Raw genomic sequence first — 23,781 nt, 5'->3', positions numbered from 1 at the left:
AACCAAGTGTAGCTTTGTGCTACAATGGCCCATAAAATAAAAAATAAGAAATTTAAAAACGGAAAGAATTTGCTTCCAGATAATGTACATAGTGTGTGCTACTAATGTGTTTGATATTAAGTACATTGGAATTGTATGTTTTCTTTTATTTTATATATATATATATATATATTACAAAGACTTACAATGTTAAGTATATTTTAAATATATAATTTACTGTGTTACAGCACTGCAGGCGATAGTTAAGCAAAGTTAGTTACAATAGCAATGTTTACAAGAAAGAAATAGTACTTTCTATGAAGACTGTATTTATAAGCCTTTATATGTGCAGTTATAGCTCTTTGTAACTTAGTAATAATGCTTTGTAAAGACACATATAAACTCCAATAATGCCTCATCATACGCCTCTTATAATAATTTTTTTTGTAACTTATAAACTCATTGTAACACAAGTGTCAATATTCACTATCATGTCTTTTGGACAATGGATAATGACATGCATAATTATAAAGCACTTATAATATCATTGGGTGCTTTAAATAAAGTTGTTTGCCATTTTTATAATAAAAATAATAATGTAAACCATCAAACACTTTACTTGAAGGAAATTATTACCATTGTTATTAACAAGTTACACAGAGTTATTTATAAAGGGTAATAAATATGGCTTCATAGAAAATATTCCCAAAAATATGTCTGAATAAATACAAAAATAAAATAAAATATAATAGCAATAGTACGAAACAAATAAAAATATACACAATAGCACAGTTTGGGATATATAACACTAATTGTAATTATGCAACAAATATGTGTTTAAAAATATGTAGGCATTTACATACAGGTAAAGTACAAATCAACTACACAGTTCCTCACGTGTAAAAGTACAAGTAAGAAACAGGTTATAATAGAATATTATGTAATGTTTAGGACCACAGCTGTGTTCAGATGTGGGTGGTCCTGTGTTTTAGGAACATCACTGTCAAAGAAGCAAAGCAAAGAGGGACCTAAAAGATTGTTTAACAAAGAATATTAATAATAATATTAATAATTCACAGTGGTGGATGAAGTACACAAATTATGTACTTGAGTTAAAATACAGATACCTGAGGTAAAACATTACTCCAGCAAAAGTAAAAGTCCTTTGTTTAGATTTTCACTCGAGTAAAAGTATGCAAGTGTTTTCCTTTAAATGTAAAAGTATCAAAAATAAAAGTATCATGATTTGTTATGGCTCTAACGTCCTATTATTATTTTTGAAACAAGACTCTTGATTAATCAACTAATTTTAGGTCCAAAAAAAGGTCACTCTTTTTTTCTATTGAAAGTATCATAAAGCATAAAACACTGAAGGCAAACTTTGTCCATTAGGTAGAATGCAACTGCTGTGAAATTAGGTTTTGTGAACAAGCAGTTTTTGCTTAGGATTTATTGGCAACTTTACAAGATAAATTTAAATAAAAAAGAGGGGTAAGGATTATAGGCCTTTGTTCATAAACAAAGTCCCCAAAACATGTTTGTATAAATTCACAAAAAAGATGGATGACAATGATAGGGGTGCTTCAGCAAGTTAGGAGTTTCATCCATCGTTTTGGCTTATGCGCTCCCGCTGACACTCGATGCTGCTGCACTGACGCTGACCTAGAGAACTCTGTCTACTCCGAGCCACTTTTAACAAATATTGCAACCTGACTGGTGTGGTTATGAGTTTCGTTCATTTTTAAAGGTTTTTATTTGTTATGCGCAAATGAGACTAAAGTAACGACATATTCTCGTATTTTAGTGGAGTTAAAAGTAAGATATTTGACATTGAAACTTAGTGATGTTAAGTTAAGTAAGAAGTCTCATTCATTCATTCATTCATTATCTGTAAGCTCTTATCCAGTTCAGGGTCGCGGTGGGTCCAGAGCCTACCAGGAAACATTGGGCACAATGCGGGAATACACCCTGGAGGGGGCAGTAAGAAGTCTCCCAAAACAAAAATACGCCAATAAATTACAGATACACAAAAAACTGCTTAGATACAATAACTAATCACGTTCATTTCATTACTGTCCACCACTGATAATTCAGGTGTAAGATCATCATCTTTTTCGAAAAGTAGGAAATGTTTGGTGATCTTACAGTATGTAAATCATGGGCTGACTAAAGTGTGTGTATATTTCAGTGAGTAGACTGTGAGTGTCTTTAAGGGAGCGTTAAGGGACTGGTTGAGGAGACTGCAGGCAGATCTCAGTCTCACAAATGTTGAATGTGAACATGATTCTGCCCTGGGCTCTTAACAGCAGAGAGTTAAACTGAATTAAAGGTCAGTCACAGCCACCAATAACAGGTTAGCTTTGTTAGAACCAGCTGGAGATCAGGCCTGTGTCCTGGCAGAGCTTCCCGTCAAAAATGGCGCTTATAGTAAGTGGTCAAAGCTTGTGTTCTTCATTTTTGCAAATGTAATGTTTCAGCTGATTGAGTGACTACAGAATTGAATTGTGAAAGAGAGAGAGAGAGAGAGAGAGAGAGAGAGAGAGAGAGAGAGAGACCTGAGGCACTCAGAAGTGGGAGTGGATCTACAGTTGAAGCACAATCCACACTTAATTAACTGTCACTATGGGACTGCATGAATTTACACACTATCACAAAAGTACAAAACAACTAACAAAAGTAGCTGGCAATGTTTTCTTTTTCTGCAAAACCTTTGAGTTACTGTCCACGGGTAATAGTCGTTTATATCAAAATTAGGTGTCAGAGACCTGTCTGAACTTAACTGACACAAAGGCGTTATCTGTGACAAGCTGAACTAGTTTGAAGACTTATAAGAGATTGTGTACCGTGTAGAGATGTTAGTTTATGGTGTGTGTGTGTTTGTCTCCTCTCTGAAACATTTCAGGATTTACGCTGCCTTGTTTTTGAATCAACAGTGGCAGCGATTGTGTCCCAGATGATCAGAACAAACAATGTTTTATGCCAGCCAAGCGGAACTAAAGATGAAACAGTAGTTAGCCGTAAGCCAGTTTCAGTTTAGAGACTAGTAACCCATTAGTTAAAAGGGGCTTTTGTGAAATGGGGATGGTGACGTCAAATGAGCTCTATAAAAGCATAAAGTCTTCATTTGGTGGGTCCACAACTCCATATGATGGCAACAAGTTCTCCTCCCCTTTCTTGAATATTTTCTTTGTGTTGTTGTAGGCATTGAACACTAGCGGCGGAAGAGCTCAATCGCTCATTAGCTTTTTGACCGGGTCTGAGATCCTGAAGGGAATATTTATTAACATTTGTGAATCGTTTTTTTTTTTGCACATAACAGAATGCTGGAGATGCTTGAGTACAGTCATTACCAGGTGAGATTTCAGTGGCAATTTAGTGGAATGACATTAATTAAATTGAGAAATCAATCTGGATTACTGTATGATATGAGGTTGCAGGTGTTTTATTGGGTGCTGTTGGTTTTTAGACTTTGATTTTCCTAAGATTGCATGGAAAATTCATCTGATGCATGGTTTAGCCTTGGTTTAAGCTTTTCTTTTGTGTGTTTTATTATATTTTCTATATTTTATGCATTTCTATTCTTGCACTTGGCCTCCACTGTTGTCTAAATTGACCCTTTTCAATATCTCTCTTTCTTAATTGTATGCAAATTATCTAAAACTATATGTAAATATGTATTGGATCTGTCTTTCCACTACTGAATATTCTATTTACATTAAGTTCTTGTTTACATAGATGTCTATGTCTATGTTTGCAATAGCGTCTGAGCCTTATTTCCTCTCTATGCCCTTTCCAGGTACAGACACATCTGGAGAACTCCACTAAGTTCCACCTGCAGCAGAGCCAGAGGCAGCAGGTGAAACATTACCTGTCCAGCACACTGGGAGCCAAACTCAGCCCTCAGGGCAACAGTGGACCGTGCAGCCAGCCCCCCGAGCACGGCATGCCCCCCGGCCCAGGAGCCAGTGCGCCTAACAGCCCTATGGCCCTGCTTACCCTCACCTCCAACTGCGAGAAAGAAGTACACACCGGTTTTACTGTGTGTTTTACAAAGATTCCAGTAATATAAGCATGAGGATAAATAAGAGCCAAGATTATGTACAGCTCTTTATTGTACTTTATTTCACTTGTTTTTCATCTCAAGTAATGTCCAGTTAAAATATGCTTCACATCTGATTCGTGATTTGTGTCTCACTCTTGGTTTAGATGGATGACGTAATTGAAGACATTATCAGTTTAGAGTCGAGTTACAGTGATGATATTCTTGGACTCATGGACACAGGGCTTCAGATGGCAAACACGGTAACACTGTGCATAAGAACCTTATTTCAAAAATAGCATTGAACTAAATGAGCCCTTGCAGCAAAGAAGCATATATCTCCCATTTCCATTTTTTAATAGCACTGCTTCCTTGTAAGCGGAGATAAACACTTTTTCAGATTGAGTATGCATTTATATGAAGAAATATAGCTAAATAAAGAGAAGCTCTGGTTTAGTGACTGAAATATTGACACAACAAAGTAATTAAACTGAGCCATTTCAGGCTGAAGAGGTTTACAAAAGCTTTCACATATGTTTCTTCATTGTAAGGGCTCAACTGGTTTTTTATGTGGTCAGATTCAGCATTAAGTAGTTACTCCAAGTGCATTTTTTTGTAATGTAACCGTTATTAAAATAATTTTTATCTTTTATTTCCTTTCAGATCCCGGTTTCTGCAAATCTTTTGGACATCTACAGTAGTCACACGCTTGCTCCCACTGGGGTCACCATCGGAAACTCTTGCCCCTCTAATTTATCCAGCGTCAAAAGGGAATTTTCAGGTATTTCAAGTTTTATCATTTTATCTGTATTCATTCTGCTTATACCTAGAAACCCTATTTTAACCTCACAGTGGCAAAAATCCTGTAAATGTATAATGTATTAGAAGTTTTGGAGAAAAAAAAGTAATTACACATTCTGCAGAAAAATCTTCCCCTGAGAAAGACACCACAGACATGTCCATATTGTGTGCAATTTTGAGTGCACAATTACAAATCTGAATAAAAACTATATTGTACCAAATAGTTACCCCAGGTCCTGGCATGATGCACGTGGACCAACCTGGACCATGTGGCAAGTTTGACTCTTATGAGAGGCCCGAAGGCCTTCCAGTAGGTACGTTCCTTCTCTACCTGGCCCCTCAGGTGAAACCCAATTCTGATCTTTGTAGATCTGATTACGTAGATCTGAGATAGTCTTGAAGTCTGTTTGTACTTTTCTTTTGTTGTATATTTGTTGTGCAAAGGTATAAAAGTTTTTGAATACAATTTTGCTTGTGTAATTTTGCTTTGAGTGATGTTATAATTTGAGAAAAAAATTGCACACAATATGGAGGCTTCATTTTTAAACAGTATTGAGATGATAGATAGAAATAAATGAAGTAAATAATAGATGTGTGCCAAAATTTATATTTAAAAAATTGAATAATAATACGGTGTATTCTGTAGCATAAAAACATGTTGTGTAATGTGAATGACAGATTTCTTATTGTTATCTGTTGCAGAAGCCGAGGTCAGAGCCATGGCAAAGGAGCGACAAAAGAAGGACAACCACAACCTAAGTGAGAACAGTGATCATATTAAAGAAAAAAATCATTTTATAACAATGCATTTTAGCGAGTGCCTTCACTTCAAATTTAGCTAGTATAGCTATGACTTCTGATCCTGGGATTACTATGAGAATATAAATAAACTCACATGCTTCACAAAACAGTGTGAATAATTTAGCTTTTTTTTAATTTTTTTTTAAATAGTGTTTAAAGCAAAATGATCCTGCAATGGAATAAGACCTTCCTCGGGACCAAGTCACTTTAAACAAGAACGAATATCTAGAAATAAGTTAAATAAGGTTGTAATATTCTCATAAACACATAATGAAAGTTATTAAATATATTGACCAGATTTAAGATGTTTTTACTTAAAATGGTGATCAACTTCCACTTATTTCAGCTTATTATTCAGCCGTTTATTATTCTGGATTTACACACCGCAGGTTTATTTTACTCCTCTGAGTTGTAAAAGCTGGTGTAAGAGAGAGGAGTCTGTGAGCTTTAGACTGTAGCAGTTTATGTCGTTTATTAACAAACGAATACATATAAAGTAAAATATTAAATATTTGTACTGTTAGATGCTGTAAACAGAGGCTGTATCTAACAACGTCTTGATTCTCTGTTTTTCTTTGCAGTTGAACGAAGAAGACGCTTCAACATAAATGACAGAATTAAAGAGCTCGGGACTTTGATTCCCAAGTCCAATGATCCGTAAGTGAGGAAGGCTGAAATGATTCAGATGGATACTCAGTTATTAGTAAACGATACAAATCACACTGAACTGAAACATGTGTGAAGTTCTTAATGCAGTGCAGTTAAAACTGAGGATGTTGTTGCTATATACACTTTATCCAAAGGTTTTTAGCCACCCTCATATTTAGTGAATTCCATTAAGGTGCACCCACTATGGACACCTACGTTCAACACAGATAATCTCCATAGAATAAATGAAATGGAACTCTCAACCAAGCATCAGCTAGAGTATACCTCCCTTCAGCACTGGGCTGTGGAGCGGTGGAACTTTATTCACTGCAGTATGGAGCGCCATCCATTTAGGATTAGTATAAGTTGTGTATTGAAAACGAATCAAAACACAGCATCATTAACTGACTTCCTTCATGGAAGTGGCTGAATGCAATCAAATTCTAACAGGAATGCTCTAATATCTAGTGGAAACCTAGTATTCCCAGAATAGTAGAAGCTCTTACTGCAACAAAGTGGGGACAAATTCCTTAGTAGAAATTGTTATAATTTTATATTAATTTAATATTTTATATTTATATATATGTATATATAGTATCATTTTTGGATGTTGAAGTGTTCAAAAATGGTAATGTAGCATACATGTTTATTTAATTGTGTGCTGTTGTTTAAACAAGCAACAAGTAATTTCTACACAATACTTCTTCACATTATGAAACAAACATTATACTTACACCTACTGGCCTGGAATGTCTGAGTTAGTGTACTAAAGCTTTTTAAGCATGGCCGCTTCCAGGTGGTGATCCACTCTGTGAGGCATAAACTGGTAAATTCAGGGATTACAAAGGTCATGTGGATATGTCTTTCTGTTGGTTGATAATTTACAGTTAATAAATCCCATTTATATATATATATATATATATTTTTTTTTTTTTTTTTTAGGGACATGAGGTGGAATAAGGGGACCATCCTGAAGGCCTCAGTGGACTACATCAGGAAACTGCAGAGAGAACAGCAGAGAGCTAAAGAGCTCGAGAGCAGGCAGAAGAGACTAGAGCACGCTAACAGACACCTACTTCTTCGAATCCAGGTACAGATTTTGTCACAAAGCTGACTCAAAAATGAGCTTATAAGGGTTAGTTGCTGGGCTGCCTTTATTTTCAGAGTGAACTGAACTCGGAATAATAAGCTGACAGAGCTAGAGACACATTTTTCTGCAGTGAGCTGCTTTTTGTGTTTTCATTTCAGCTCATCTTTCCTTTAAACACTGAGTTTTTTCAGAGGAGTTCAGCAGTGTGGCCGCTTTGTTGTAAAGGTTATTCAAAGCTATGACTGTAGGAAACTTGCAAATTATATTTTATTAATGGATTAAGGGGAAATATCTTCATTTTCACACATTTTATCTCTGCATGGCTGTGGTTATTCAAACATAAAGATGTCTAAACTTGTTTTTGAACGAGGCATGTGCAGTTCAGAATAAGAAGGTCATATAAAACAGATTATCTTGTCAATAGGGGGTACTCTGTTAAAAACAAAGAGTGCTTTGAGCAAGACACAGAAAGCCCGTTTTGGGATCCCTGAAGGACTGTGTATGAAAACAGATTTGTGAAAGCAAAGAACTCTAGGGTCTTAAGGACGTGAACATAAAGTTGGGATGAACTGTCCTTGCATTTAATGGGTTTAATGCTTTTTACTAAGAAAGGTTGAAAAAACAGAGGTAAACAATACAACAAATATCACTAAAACTGTAAGAAAAGTACATCTACAAAATAAACCACAACAACAGCTGTTAAATATAAAGTCCCAGAAAACTGGGGGCCGGGGGAGTGTAGGAACAGAGCTGTGTTCTCCCTCAAGGATCACAGCTGAAGAGCCCTTGAACAAGGCATTGTGTTGGACATTGTACAATGACAACTAAATCCTGCCCTGCGTTTGGTTTCTGGTTTTAACGTGTCGCCCACTTCACTTAGACACTTCCCCTCGGGGGAAATCCCTAATGCCGTATTAAGAGTTGTTCCATTTCTGCATTAGCTGATGTGAAGGGTATTAAATGAGGCGAGTCAACAGTGTGGCCCACTTGAGAAGCAGAACTTGCCCAAAATGCATTGCGAGGTGAAGTAATTTCTATAGCAACCAAACCAAAAATATCTTCTCAATGTTTAAAATGTCGAAAACATGTTTAACTTTGTTACAAAATATATATTTTACACATAAACTTAAAAATACTCACGCTAGCTTCAGTTCTTAGGACTCTTGTGACGCCATTGTAATATGCAAATCACAAAGGAAATCCGTTCAGCATGATGCATGTTTGCTTTTGTTGACAAGGCTAATAGGTTTCGACTGGAAAACCCACTCCTCCTTGCCCCCTTCTCTCCTTGTACAGTCTGTGGCCACCTGTGTGTTGTGTTATTCTCTACTGAGTTATCATTGGAATTGTTCAAGGGCAAGTGGAAATCCGAATTGAAACGTAGCTCATGTTTAATTTGCTGCACGCCAAATAGTGAGCCCATGTTCATCTGTAGTTTTAAAGCTCAGATCTTGCTTGTGCTGTGTGTAATATGGTACCCAACTCATTTACAAAACAGGTCTGTTAAAAGCATTCTGAACATTTCCTAAAGAATCCAAAGGGACAAAAGAACCTGAGCAGGAAAAGTGTTCATTCTGTTTAGTTGAATGCAAATGAGTGATAAGCTGAGCCAACAATAGCTGTGTTTCTCTCTTCAGGAGCTGGAGATGCAGGCTCGAGCTCATGGCCTGGCTGTGGGAGCCTCCACAGCCCTGTGCTCCACTGAGCTGGTGGCTCGTGCCATCAAACAGGAGCCAGGCCTTGGCGACTGCTCCACCGACCTTTACTCCCACTCACAAATGTCCAGCGCTGATCTCTCTCGGCCCACGACCCTGGACCTCAACAACGGCACCATCACCTATGACCACAGCCCCTCGGAGGAGCCAGAGACCAGGCTCTACAACTGCCAGGACAAGGCCTCAGCCAAACTGGACGACATCTTCATGGAAAACATGGATAACCCCCTGCTCTCCTCAGGGTCGCCCACTCCCTCCAACAACAGCAGCAGACGTGGCAGCACAAGTGCAGATGAGCACGAAAGCAAGGGCTGTTAGCACTGAGAACAATCCCAGAATGAACCAAAACTACTGCCCTGTCCCAGTGAAAACAGACTTTGGTTGCCGGAAGTCTGCTCCAGCTGTGTTGCAGTACTGTATAGACTCTTGGGTCTAGACCCTAAGGCAAGGTTAAGACTGGAAAGAGCAAAACATAAAAAAGTAGTTTATGTTTTTTGGATTTTTTTTTTCAATTTTGCATCATTTGGTGACTTGCATTGTTTTTTCTTATGAGTACATTTCATTCGTTTTTACAGACACTCATCCATTTGTAATCATGTCACAGATGTAGGAGAATGTAACATTAGGAGTCTTGCCCAAGGACTCTTACTAGAAAAGAAAGTTGGGTTCCTGTCCAAGCTGGGAAGAAAACCACAGTCTTCCATGTAAAGTGCAGCAATGTTAGATGCATTGCATACTCCAATTAGATCTAGTTGTAATCATGTATGTTACAGAGGTAGTGAGTTAGGAGTCTTGCTCAAGGATTCATATAAGTATAGCATGAGTTCCTGACCAAGCAGGGAATTAAACCCTTGTCTCTTGCATGGAGGGTGTCTTGGTGGTATGGTACTACACTATACCAACTACCACTCACATTTACAGTGACACTACAAGTCAAGCCCTGATACTTCTTTTAATCAAGGTTCTTGAATCTCTTTTTGATTCTGAGAAAACAACAAAAGTCCCACATCTTGTTTTACTGTTTTCCCCTGATGACCAGTTTGTTTCAGTGCCTTTATAAACAGCATATTTAACTACATTACCATGTATAGTAACCACATGCAACAGCAGTTCAGACTGTATGGGCGTGGCTAAACTGCTGTAAGCCGAATTGGAGGATATGTGTAAATGTCCTGTTTCACAGGTTAGTTAGTGAATACAGACTGAGGGGGAGAACTGAAGATTCCCAGGGTATGGACCCTTTGACCCATACAGAACCCTTACATTGCATACATGTACACATTTACAAATATGTCAATTATTGAAGGTTTCCATTTCTTCTAAAGCAAGACCTTTTTTTTTAGGAATCTCTGTTTTTAAGATTGGTGGTCCCTACTTGGTTTACACTGTACATGAACGGAATATCAGTTACCAGTCTCCATCAAAAGTAGAATTAAAATGAATACTGCTGTTATAGCATGTTATAGAAAATGTGTCCTAGGTTTAAACTGCCATCAGTGCTGCACTGCCAAAATATTACAAAGCCACAAAACCTGTCGGAATAACTTTTCAAGGACACCGTGCATGGACTGGAGTGATGAGATTAACATGCTTTAAAGTGTAACATACAAATCTTGAATAATGAAGCGTTTGTAGCTGCCAGGGGCCTTCCCTGCTCTTCTCGGTCGGCTGACATCTGTGCTGGAGTAATTTACCGTAAAATAGATTAGAAACATTTGACATTTGTTTTAAACCCAAAAGAGCATGGGCTTTTTCTTTTATTTAGAGTGTGTTAATACCTTACAATAGTCACATTATGTAAACCTTGGAGCACAGATTTAGGAATAAAATAACTTTCAGTCATGGTTAAAAAACAAAATAGGCCAGTTAAAAAGGCCCCAAGAAGTCCAAGTGTTGCACATAAACATATTTTTCACTTTTTTTTTCACATTTGTATATAGTAAAACTTTACCCTAAAACATCATTTGTGTGTTCCAAGGTTGAAGAAAAAAAGTGTCTATGACAGAAAGGGCTCTAAAAGGCTGTGCGGTGGTGTTAATGCTGACTATTGCTGCGTTTTACTACTTAGGTAATGTGCACACATTAATTGCCATTTGTTATTTTGCAGAAATTTGTGCCTCTGGCAAAAAAGGGTGGAGTAGTGCAGGAGGTTGTGTAACATTTAAAATCCACAAATGCAATGTTAGTTTTGAACCCATTTTCCCTTAAAACAATGCTTGCACCTTTACATCACTCATATCCCAGTTACTCAAAAAACACAACTGCCTTCATTATATTTTCACATAACTGACATGTCATTACCAACAGAATGTAGCAGTTGTATAAAGGTTCATTCATGATTTATTATAATTATTGTTAGCTATGCTTATACTGGTAATTGTAATATTGAAATTCAATTTTAATCTTCAGGCGGCACGGTGGCACAGCAGGTTAGTGTCACAGTCACACAGCTCCAGGGACCTGGAGGTTGTGGGTTTGAGTCCCGCTCCGGGTGACTGTCTGTGAGGAGTTGGTGTGTTCTCCCTGTGTCCGCGTGGGTTTCCTCCAGGTGCTCCGGTTTCCTCCCACAGTCCAAAAACACACGTTGGTAGGTGGATTGGTGACTCAAAAGTGTCCATAGTTGTGAATGTGTGAGTGTGTGTTGCCCTGTGAAGGACTGGCACCCCCTCCAGGGTGTATTCCCGCCTTGCGCTCAATGATTCCAGGTAGGCTCTGGAACTGGAATAGTGCTTACAGATAATGAATGAATGAATTTTCATCTTAAAATAATACTTATAAACAACACAACAATAATTATTATACCTACCTACGAGAACTGCATTCATATTTACATAGTTGCTATATAACTAATTCCTGCATGCTGTCTGTCATTATTATTAGATGTCAGCTTTTAAAGGGAATGTTGGGAGTTAATCTCAGTGAAGGTTGCAGTGACATGCCTAACCATGTCTGATTATCATGCACTGTGTCTAAACCCATCCTCTTTTTGTAATTACTCATCACACTGAAATGCCTTTCCTCAACACCCACACGTGCCTGCTTTGCAGTTGTATGCGTAGGACAGCCCCTGCAAAATCAGAGCCCATTTTTTTTTTGTATGTGGAATGCATGAAATTCATCTTAACATCCATTTTGTTATCATTAATAAGTAGAGATATAGATAATAAGACTAACAATGCTTATATAGTCCTGTAGTTCGTAGGAGTGGTTTCACGAGTGCTGCCTATAAAAAAATCAACATGCAGTTTAAAGTTGAATTTACTTTCTGAAGGATAGCTCATGATTTCTCTCAGATATGGACACCATGCCAGGACTAAATAGTTATTCTCTTGTGACCCGTGTGATCTGCTCTGCTGTATGCAACGACGGTTATTTTTTTAAACGCAAAGATATATTTTTACTTAAATTATTGCAACTCAAATAATCTCGACTGTTCAGCTGTTTGTGATTAATTTTGTCCCATTATATTTTGTTTCTTATTTGCTTTATTACTGGGTTGGTCCCAACGTCATTCGGAATTTGTTGTTGAGTCTTAGGAGGCAGATGGAGTAGAAGCTTTTAATAGGCCATTTTATATTACTAAGTAATATCACGTTCTCTTCTTCCTCTCCATTAGTGCTGATGTAATTTTGAGCTACATTACAGAGATATGAATGTATGAGTACCATTGTGCTGTCGTCTCTCCATTCCTCTCCTTTTCTTTTACATAAATTCAAAATGTTACATTTATTTACACTGAAGCTATGGGTTTTTTTCCCCCGTCTTCTATAATGTTACTGACATGCCAGGATCTAGCTGAAATGACACTGAGGATGTGAGAGCATTCAGCTGAAGATACACTGTACAGACAGAAGTTTGTAGACAACCCATTTAATTGGTGAGTTTGAGTTCTTTAAGCTGCAGATTCATAGAGTCCAAAAGGTCACCATGCCCAGTGCCAAGCATGTGCAGGAGGGGTATAAAGCACATCAATGTTCCAAGAGGAAAATTAGACAAACTACCTATTAATACTATTTGTTTCAAAGGCATGAGTTCACACACAGACATGTACTTTTTTATTAAAATAGTGTTTAATACAAGTGTGTGTGCTTTAAACACATAAATCAAATAAAGAAAATAATTTATTTGAAATGCTGCTTTGGTGGTGGATGAGAGGTCACTGTGAAGGTAGGTTTATTGCAGCAGAGGTGAGGAGTAACAAGTAACATTAATTCCAGTACATGTACATAGTACAGTTGGAATGGGCTTGTACTTGAGCAAGCAATGGATGGTAACATTTAGCTTAATTAATTAAGCATTAATGTTTAATTACTGATCCCTTGTTGTGTTTCATTTGATCATGTTGCCTTTGCCACAGCATCTGCTTTGCTCTGTGATTGGATCACAGCTCTGATTTTAGAGGTTTAGCATTTATTCTTCAAATCAGTATCAACAGAGTGGTCCACACTTCGGTTCCTGTGCTGATAGGTGTTTGTAGGGTGTTCTGAGATGTCCCGCTGCACTTGTAGAAGTTACTCTGGACTTCTACTCAAGTTGTTCCTTGCTTGGCTACTTCAAGTAACAATACTGAGTACGCTATAAGCCTCTGCACCTCAAAACAATGTTCAGTTTATGTTACAAGACTAAATGCCAAATACTAGAATAAATGCATTCCTTTCCTAGACCCATAATCTATTAACATTGCTATCAGCTTCTAAAAATAAATCATCATACAGTACTATGAAAGCATTAAACATATTAAAAGTGTACCCCAAAAATAGCTATAGCTTAATACATCAAACATGAGATTATGGCACCAAAATTAGAGGCAGAAGCAGTATCCATAACCGATATATTTGTAAACCAGATTATCTTGATTTGTCAAGAGTTCCATGCACGTTATATTTCACCAGCTTCAAAGAATTAGCTTCTACTTTTCAGCCGCATGGGGTCTGTCCACATTTTTGAATCACAGCTAGAGGCATGTGAAAACATGCAGCATACACTCTTAAAAATGATGGTTCCACAAGAGTACTTTATTAAAAGAAATGTTTCTATATAGAGCCCTGAACACTTGAAAGAACATTTTGGATGATTAAAGGGTTCTTCAGGTTGATGAGTTGATAAATGCTATAGATGCTTTTTATATAACACCTTTTATAGAAGGGATTTTCTATTGTTACGATGTCGAGTTTGAAACAATAGAGGAACAGGTTTGGTGACGTTTAGAACCCTTTTCTAAAAGGTGATATATAGAACCATCTATAGCACATTCTCCATCAATCTGAAGAACCCCTTCATGGTGCAAAGAATAGTTTAATCATCAGTTATTCAGGGCTCTATATAAAACCATTTCCTTTAATAAAGAACCCTTGTAAAACCACCATTTTTAAGCGTGTATTTTATTGTCAGCCATCTCAGCACTGAGAGAGCTTATGAGGGGTTAGGTGCCCTGGTTTATAGCATGGACATTGAGGGAGGAGAAAACACTCTTCTTTCACTTCCTTTTTTTCCAAGAGCTCAAAACTTCATCTTTGTTGTTCCCAGACTTCAGGCCATGATTGACTGTATATTTGTATTAGCAGATGTGTGTTTTATCACAGAGATGAAATTCTTTGGCTGGTGCTAACACAGCTGGATGTGGAGACGTTATTCTGTGAGTGGGTTTAGTTGCTTTGAAATATTCATTAATTTTTTTAATAACCAATGACTGACTAGATCCCACACTTACATCTACTCAGAGCCAAAACCCAAACTAAAAGCTTTTCATTCTATAAACAAAAGTGAGCTGTATCACTGAGGAACACTGATTATTTACTTATGGAAATACAAAATGGATAGTTTGGTATGTGAGATGATTGTGAATCTGATTTTATACTCTTGACAAATTTAGATTCTTTGGTTACGGATTCAGGCTTTTGATAAATTCAAGTTTCTCAAAAGGTTTGACACCATATCCTTGAGCCCTGCTGAGACTCTTACTGAAACTCACTGTTCCAGCTGCCGTCTGCCAACACGCATTAGGATTTTGCTCTCAAAGGCTTCCATTGTTTTTATGGAAACTCCTCATCGACACATAGTTGGCCTAAATAATTTGGTCTGTGCACTTTTACTGCATATTCACAACTGTTTGACCTACCATGACACACTGATGGGTCCTCTCATGATTCCAGTGGATTTATGATCTTATAAAGATCAGAGGAAAACCTAAACCTTACAGGCGCCATAATGCTGATGGTTATTGCTACGAAAAGTTACATTCATTCATTCATTCATTATCCGTAAGCGCTTATCCAGTTCAGGGTCGCGGTGGGTCCAGAGCCTACCTGGAATCATCGGGCGCAAGGCAGGAATACACCCTGGAGGGGGCGCCAGTCCTTCACAGGGCAACACACACACTCATACATTCACTCACACACTCACATCTACGGACACTTTTGAGTGGCCAATCCACCTACCAATGTGTGTTTTTGGAGCGTGGGAGGAAACCGGAGCACCCGGAGGATACCCAGGCAGACACAGGGAGAACACACCACACTCCTCACAGACAGTCACCCGGAGGAAACCCACGCAGACACAGGGAGAACACACCACACTCCTCACAGATAGTCACCCGGAGGAAACCCACGCAGACACAGGGAGAACACACCACACTACTCACAGACAGTCACCCGGAGGAAACACATGCGGACACAGGGAGAACACACCACACTCCTCACAGACAGTCACCCGGAGGAAACCCACGCAGACACAGGGAGAACACACCACACTCCTCACAGATAGTCACCCGCAGGAAACCCACGCAGACACAGGGAGAACACACCACACTACTCACAGACAGTCACCCGGAGGAAACACATGCGGACACAGGGAGAACACACCACACTCCTCACAGACAGTCACCCGGAGGAAACCTCCACAGACACAGGGAGAACACACCACACTCCTCACAGACAGTCACCCGGAGGAAACCCATGTAAAAGTTACCTCATTGTAATAAAAAAAAAAAAAAAAAGCAGTTATTGCTCTAGGCCCAGTTTTCCAAAAGCATTGAGTGCTAAGATCATCTTCACTGGTTCAGAGAGAGAGAGTGTTCAGTGTGATGCTCACTCGACACTTTTAGAATCATTTTTGTGCTGAGATATGTTTGGAAAACCCAGCTCTGTCCCTGTGCTCAAGTCATCACACCACTTCTCATACGCTTTGTAGAGAGTGTCATTACTGATATCGTTAAAAATTTCTGAAAAAGAGAAAGAGAAAACAACACAGAATCAATATCAGTCTATAATTACCTAGTACAATATAAATAATATGAAAATGTATAAAAGCACGTTATATGCGGCACTGATATTAGATATCCAGAATGATATACCACCGGTTCCAAGCTCCACTCCTAGAAATAGGCGCTGACATATATGTGTTTTTTGGCAGATGGTTTATTAAGTGAACTGATCTGTTATCTCTGATATTAAGTGATCTTTTAACATCTGGGGAAACTATTAAACATTTTGGGCTACATGTTGGTGGGTGTGTAGGGACTTGTGTGTGAGAACAAACTGTGTGTGACATTTCCAAAACAATGCAGTGCAAAGCTCAAGTAGGAGGTGCACTCCTCTACATTGTCCAATGGACATCAAGCATGTCGAGTCAAGTAAAGGGAATTTATTGTAACTTCAGTTATATACACCGAACATACTCTGAATTGTCCATTCTCTCAGCTCCACTGTCCACAGGAGCCCTTTGTAGTTCTACAGTTACAGACTGAATTCCATCTGTTGCTCTGTATACACTCTTCGCCCCCTTTCACCCTGTTCTTCAGTGGTCAAGACCCCCACAGAGCAGATATGATTTGGGTGGCTGCTGTGACACTGACGTTTTTGTGGTATGAGCGGATCAGACACAGCAGTGCTGTTGGATGTCAACGACATGGTCTGGTCCAATGGATAGCACAGAGTTTCTAAGAGCCCTGAATGGAACAGGTTCAAGAACCAGAGTGGTAGAAATGGTGGAAAATGGCTAAGAGTGTCCAGAGCGGTCACGTCGACTGATAGAACTGGGGTCAGTGATGAGGGGACAGGGGACCGTTGTAACCACACAGTCTCTGTACGACTCCCAGCCTTGAATGCATGGGAAATATGCGCTTTGTCGATGTGTTCACTTATTTTGCCGTTTGACTGAGTGTTTTCATTTTGCACACAGCTGTATTCCTCTATATAAGAGCTTCTTCTATGACACTGTAAATGGTGTACCTGCTCTCCCGAGGCCTGTGGGTAGAGGCATTCTGAGCAGTCCTCCAGAGTGCTGCAGCCGCTCGGACAGGGCTTTCTGCAGCAGAGCGAAGTTGCAGTCCTGGTGCCACACAGGCAGCTCCAGCCTCAGCATGCAGTGGATGATCCTCAGCTTCTCTACCTCTGTCAGCATCCCCCTCTCACACGACACGTACACCATAAAGGACATGTCAATGTTCACCGCCTCACCATGCAACAGACACGGCAGGACTTTCTGAAGACAGAACAGAACACAGGGCTGGTTTCCTACCCTCCTCCAAATGTTTCATAGTGCTGTTTCTATGGTGCAACAACAGAGGATCTATTCTTTTTGAATGATTCTAAAGCTGTAACTTTATACTTATTGTTGCTTTCAAGATAAAAACTCCCTAATAGTGGCATTCTATGGTATCACACTCATCAGAATCAACAGGTATTTGTTGCTTCATTGAGGCTTGTACCTTTTTGCTGTTTCTGTTTAATGATTGTTAAAGCTGGTTTAAGCACTAGAGCTTGATATATTCATACAATTTATTATATTTATTATAATTATTAATACTATAATGTTAGTGGGCGGCACGGTGGCGCAGCAGGTAGTGTCTCCAGGGGCCTGGAGGTTGTGGGTTCGATTCCTGCTCCGGGTGACTGTCTGTGAGGAGTTGGTGTGTTCTCCCCGTGTCCGCGTGGGTTTCCTCCGGGTACTCCGGTTTCCTCCCACGGTCCAAAAACACACGTTGCAAGTGGATTGGCGACTCGAAAGTGTCCGTAGGTGTGAATGTGTGTGTGTCTGTGTTGCCCTGTGAAGGACTGGCGTCCCCTCCAGGGTGTATTCCCGCCTTGCGCCCGATGATTCCAGGTAGGCTCTGGACCCCCCGCGACCCTAAATTGGATAAGCGGTTACAGATAATGGATGGATGGATGGACTATAATGTTGACATTTGGCTAATATTATAAACAGATAGTTATTGTAAATATTAAGTAGAATCTGTTGGAGGGATATGAAAGGCGACAGAACCAACACATTCACACACACTATCACACTCGCTGTAATAATGTTATTTGTTTTTAAATTTATTTACTTATTTATTGAGAAAAATAAACTCGTACTGCTCAGTTAAATAGGTTTTTTTAAATCTTGTTTTCTCAGGTGCCTAGAACTATTGCTCTTGGGAAGCTTTAACGTCACTGTAAAGAGTCAGGTGTATCACCTGAAGGCACTGCTCTTTTTCTGAAACTTAATTTAACTCTTTACTGAGAACCAGCCAAGGCTTTGAGCCAAATTATACAAGGCACTGTACACAGCCTTCAGGGTTATACACAGCCTTCGGTGAAATAAAAAATAAACTTTTAAATATTTCAAATTCATTTACACTGGACTCTGAGCAGCTGAATTGGTGCAAAAATAAAAATAAAAAAATACCATCTCCAGCTCAGGGCTGATCAAGTGACCAAAGTCCACCAGCCTGTCCAGGTCATCCTCCCACAGGTTTGGAGCCAGCTCTTCCAGCATGGTCTCTATAGCGAGCTGAGTGGAAACTGAAGCTGGGTCAGCGCATTTGCCAATAGGGTCTTCGGTCGACTGGAACTTGGAGTCTAAGAGGAATCTTCCTTTGGTCTCCAAAAGCTCAAACAGGCATCTATGCTTCATGAGCGCCATCTAGATGAGGAAGAAAGCAAGGACTGTTAACACAGTCTGGTGGGAATGAGGTGAATGCTAACTAGTTTTTTTTTAAATAGTCTTTTGTTGTCCTCTACAGAGTTTTAGGGCCACTGCATTGAAAAAAGTCCAAATTCTGAGAATTATCACAATTAATCTCGGAATAATTGTTCTTACAATTATTCCAAGATTATTCCCAGAATTCTGACTTTATTCTCGGGATTGTATTTTTTATTCAATGTAGTGGCCCTAAAACTCCGTCGTATGTATATAATAAAGGCCTGTGCTGGAAAAAGGAAGTGGTCTCCTCCATACCTTGAGCATTTCTGCAAGTCCATTGGATATGTGTCGGCGAGGGACAGTCTGGATGAAAGCTCTGTCCAGGAACACGGCAACTGGAGCAATGTAGGTGCCCAGCTTGTTCTTGCAGTTTGCAAAATTGACACCTGTCTTTGCTCCTACACTGGCATCTATGTAGGACAACAGAGTGGTGGGGACACGAATGTAGGGGGTACGTCTTCTATAGAGAGAGGCAGCCAGACCCACAATGTCCAAACACACTCCTCCTCCAATGCCAATGATAGGCTCAGTGCGTCGTTCAATGCCAAACCTGTGTACCTCATCCAAAATCTTCAGCACCATGTCCATGGACTTGTTCTCCTCTGTGGTGGGCAGGGGCAAGATCCTGTAGAGGACGTTTCGGGCCTCCAGGTAATCAGTGACCTGAGAGCCGTAGAGGCTGTACACAGTCTCATCCATGACCACAAAACGCTTTATTGGTTTGGTACTGGAGCGGAAGTCCTCCAGCTGTTTCGGGTCTCTGATGTGACCCATCAGGAGAGTGTCGTTGCTTGGGTTTAGAAGATCATGTGTCTGGGTGATGGTGAAAGTGAAGGTGATAGGACTCACCACTGTCCATGAAGTGCCATGGGAGGAAGTGCTTTCATAGCTACAAAAATGAAAAGCAATTTAAAAAGAAATAGAAGGATCAATTTGCAGTCCATATCATTATTTACAAGCCAGGTCATGCTAACTCTAGAGGTGCCACACACTCACACAGTCACTCACACACTCACACCTGCGTACAGTTTCACACACTCACCCAATCACTCACACACTCACGCCTGTGGCAATATCACACACTCACCCAGTCACTCACACACTCACACCTGTGGACAATATCACACACTTACCCAGACACTCACACCTGTGGACAATATCACACACTCACCCAGTCACTCACACCTGTGGACAATTTTACACACCCAGTCACTCAGACACTCATACCTGTGGACAATGTCACACATTCACCCAGTCACTCAGACACTCACACCTGTGGACAATGTCAAACACTCACCCAGTCACTCAGACACTCACAACTGTGGACAGTTTCACACACTTACCCAGTCACTCAGAAACTCACGCCTGTGGACAATATCACACACTGACCCAGTCACTCACACCTGTGGACATTTTCACATACTCACCCAGTCACTCACACACTCACACCTGTGGACAGTTTCACACACTGACCCAGTCACTCACACACTCACACCTTTGGACAATGTCACACACTCAACCAGTCACTAAGACACTCACACCTGTGGACAGTTTCACCCACTCACCCAGTCACTCACACACTCACACCTGTGGACAGTTTCACACACTCACCCAGTCACTCAGACACTCACACCTGTGGACAATGTCACACATTCACCCAGTCACTCAGATACTTACAACTGTGGACAGTTTTACACACTCACCCAGTCATTCAGACACTCACACCTGTGGACAATGTCACACACTCACCCAGTCACTCACACCTGTGGACAATGTCACACACTCACCCAGTCACTCACACCTGTGGACAATGTCACACACTCATCCAGTCACTCAGACACTCACACCTGTGGACAATGTCACACACTCACCCCGTCATTCAGACACTCACACCTGTGGAAAATGTCACACACTCACCCAGTCACTCAGATACTCACACCTGTGGAAAATGTCACACACTCACCCAGTCACTCAGATACTTACAACTGTGGACAGTTTCACACACTCACCCAGTCACTCAGACACTCACACCTGTGGATAATGTCACACACTCACCCAGTCACTCAGACACTCACACCTGTGGACAATTTCACACACTCACCCAGTCACTGAGACACTCACACCTGTGGACAATGTCACACACTCACCCAGTCACTCACACCTGTGGAAAATGTCACACACTCACCCAGTCACTCACACACTCACACCTGTGGACAATATCACACACTCACCCAGTCACTCACACACTCACACCTGTGGACAGTTTCACCCACTCACCCAGTCACTTACACACTCACACCTGTGGACAGTTTCACACACTCACCCAGTCACTGAGAGACTCACACCTGTCCACAATGTCACACACTCACCCAGTCACCCACACACTCACACCTGTGGATAATGTCACACACTCACCCAGTCACTCAGACAATCACACCTGTGGAAAATGTCACACACTCACCCAGTCACTCAGACACTCACACCTGTGGATAATGTCACACACTCACCCAGTCACTCAGACACTCACACCTGTGGATAATGTTACACACTCACCCAGTCACTCACAGACTGACACGTTCGGAAAATTCCACACATTCATTCTGACACTCACACACACACACCCCTGTGGTGCTTTGGGCTAACACATAAGAACAAACAACTGAATCACAGCGTCCCAGCAGAGTCTACAGAGCACTGTAGCACAGAAGTGGAGAAAAGCCTTGATTTCAGAAGAAATACTGCGTGGGAAATTATCCATTAATGCTTGAAAATATAGTGAAAGTCATGGGCATGTAGTGTAAATTAAATTTCAGATAATGAAATACTGAGTCATGTTTCTGAGAAGTTTAGCCTTGGACAGAACATTTTTGGCCTTTCAAATAAGTATAAATATTATAAATAAAATAAATTTGATATGGTACATTTGGTTTTTTGCTTGTTGCTGTCCTGGAAATTGCAAACCAACTGCTGACTGGGCTGTACTTGACAATAAAATGTATGCATCTTCACCTGACATTACATGGTCGAGTGGTTCAAACCTAATTGTTGAGTCATACTTTTGCAGATAACCATACATAATGCATTCATGTTACAACATTTACTTCAGGCAGATTCCGTTGGTAAGGATGTGTCACAGTCTGTGAGTTTATAACCGTCCCAATGCTCTCTGGGAGCAGGTAATAAAGTTACTATATGTATATAACAATATCCATGTGTGCTTTTTCTCTCTCTAACTCAACTAAAAACAGCTGAGGACTTTTGGGGGTGAAGTTGATGACCATGTAATTTAGTTACTATAACATGGTTATAATAGGATGTGTTTTTCCTTCTCTAACTCAAATAAAACTCATTAAACACTAATTGTCAATATGGAGCAGTGCAATAAGGGGAGATGTAAATACAGACTCTTTAATAGCACGGATCTCCATTCAAATGACATATACTCACATATTTGCAGCTGAGACTCGTCCGTTATGGCCATGGCTTGAGACCCTCTGTCGTGTCCACGTCCCTTTGACCTGGACAAGTCTCAACTCTGTTCCCTTGGGGATTTGCTGCTCCTCATCCATGTTCTGCTTTATTGCTTCCATTCCATGAGTCCAGCCCCAGTATATACCAACAACTCCAGAGGAGGGTGGAGCTTATATCAAAGGAGCATACTTATGACAGTTTGGCTTCTTGTCTTTCTCCCTCTCTAAAGTGAGAAGTAGACAAGCTTACACAACTAGATCTACTTGCTTTGAGAGGTGGACTTGTAAGATGAGCTGTGCCTCAAGGCCATAGTTATAAAACCTTTCAAGGATGGTACGTAGCTTGTGTTATGTGAACTATGTACATTACATTCAGGTAAAACGCTGCATGACAGAAAGAAAGAGCATGCCATGACAAAAAATGAGAACGAATATCTATATCTTGCTGCACCCTAGAGTAAAGTAAAATAAAATGTATTTGTTCAGCGCTTTTTACAAAGGATGTTGTCACAAAAAATTCCCTCAGAGCTGAGGAAGAAATCTTGGGAAAAGCCAAGGCTCACACAGGTGACCTATCCTCCTCTGGTCAATCTACTGGTGCTAATAGTTAGGAGTTGGTGAACACTTCAGTGTAGGGGGCGGGCAGCTCCAAGGCAAGTGGTGGTGGCTGGAGCATGGGCAGCTGATCTGAAGTATAGAGCAGAACCTCAACAGTCATCCATCAGTGTCCAGACGGACAGGTGGGCAGTCGTTTACTCGGAAAAAGGTCGACACCAGCGTCTCAGTTTACTATAATTCCCTGTGTCCATGGACCCCCTGGATCTGCCGCCTTTATCTATGGGGGAGCATTAACTACCAAAAACTAAACTAAACAAATGCGTTTTCAGCTTTGATTTGAAGATTGTGATTGTGTCTGAGTCCCGAACAGTTGGGGGAATGACGTGTGTTTTTAACACACACAAAACACTGGAAAACCCTAGTCTTCATTCAGAATTAAAATGTAATGATATCTAAACATGGCACCCCATAAATATTCACTTTGACTTTTTATTTACAGTTGTGACACAGACCTGTACAGTGCAGTGTGCTTTCTCCAACTCTACAGATAATTGCTGAACACACTGAAGTTAACTGAAGAGCTGGAATGCCCCTAAGCGAAACTGGGGAAGCAGATATACAAGTTCTAATCACGTGTTCAGTGTAACCCATTTTAAATTACTGTGTGGCTTCTCAGACATACTGTAGGTGTGAACAGGTTCAGAGAATTCACACAGT

The 23,781-nt window shown here is 40.1% G+C and overlaps 2 protein-coding genes across 6 annotated transcripts; one reads left to right on the top strand and one right to left on the bottom strand.

Annotated features, from left to right (window-relative positions):
* The first annotated feature begins 3,299 nt into the window (after positions 1-3,299).
* mitfa (melanocyte inducing transcription factor a) lies at positions 3,300-9,391 on the top strand. 5 transcript variants are annotated; one of them, XM_066663654.1, is made up of 9 exons: positions 3,300-3,332; positions 3,776-4,000; positions 4,186-4,281; positions 4,682-4,734; positions 5,042-5,133; positions 5,522-5,578; positions 6,202-6,277; positions 7,211-7,358; positions 8,996-9,391. In XM_066663654.1, exons 1-9 carry the CDS (start codon positions 3,300-3,302, stop codon positions 9,389-9,391), a joined length of 1,176 nt encoding a protein of 391 aa, XP_066519751.1. The 5 variants fall into 5 exon arrangements, with proteins under 5 accessions (XP_066519751.1, XP_066519750.1, XP_066519749.1 ...); XM_066663653.1 differs by having other exon boundaries at positions 4,682-4,799; positions 5,053-5,133; positions 5,525-5,578; XM_066663652.1 differs by having other exon boundaries at positions 4,682-4,799; positions 5,053-5,133.
* Positions 9,392-16,130: 6,739 nt separating this feature from the next.
* Positions 16,131-22,626, bottom strand: eevs (2-epi-5-epi-valiolone synthase). The gene is made up of 5 exons (XM_066662802.1): positions 22,484-22,626; positions 19,292-19,925; positions 18,740-18,976; positions 17,302-17,554; positions 16,131-16,292 (listed from the first exon to the last, which is right to left on the bottom strand). The coding sequence occupies exons 1-5, from the start codon at positions 22,624-22,626 to the stop codon at positions 16,159-16,161; spliced, it is 1,401 nt and encodes a 466-aa protein (XP_066518899.1). The 3' UTR covers positions 16,131-16,158.
* Positions 22,627-23,781: the final 1,155 nt, after the last annotated feature.

Source organism: Hoplias malabaricus, chromosome 3, assembly GCF_029633855.1.
Source record: "Hoplias malabaricus isolate fHopMal1 chromosome 3, fHopMal1.hap1, whole genome shotgun sequence".
NCBI classification, from domain to species: Eukaryota; Metazoa; Chordata; class Actinopteri; order Characiformes; family Erythrinidae; genus Hoplias; species Hoplias malabaricus.
This window is presented reverse-complemented; position numbering and strand designations above follow the sequence as displayed.

Coding starts and splice junctions, on each gene's coding strand:
- mitfa (XM_066663651.1), top strand. CDS start 3,300: ATGCTGGAGATGCTTGAGTACAGTCATTACCAG. Junction 4,282..4,681: donor GGCTTCAGATGGCAAACACG/GTAACACTGTGC, acceptor ATTTCCTTTCAG/ATCCCGGTTTCTGCAAATCT. Junction 4,800..5,043: donor CGTCAAAAGGGAATTTTCAG/GTATTTCAAGTT, acceptor TGTACCAAATAG/TTACCCCAGGTCCTGGCATG.
- eevs (XM_066662802.1), bottom strand. CDS start 22,626: ATGGAAGCAATAAAGCAGAACATGGATGAGGAGCAGCAAATCCCCAAG. Junction 18,977..19,291: donor GACTTGCAGAAATGCTCAAG/GTATGGAGGAGA, acceptor TTCCTCATCTAG/ATGGCGCTCATGAAGCATAG. Junction 16,293..17,301: donor CACAGGCCTCGGGAGAGCAG/GTACACCATTTA, acceptor TCTCTTTTTCAG/AAATTTTTAACGATATCAGT.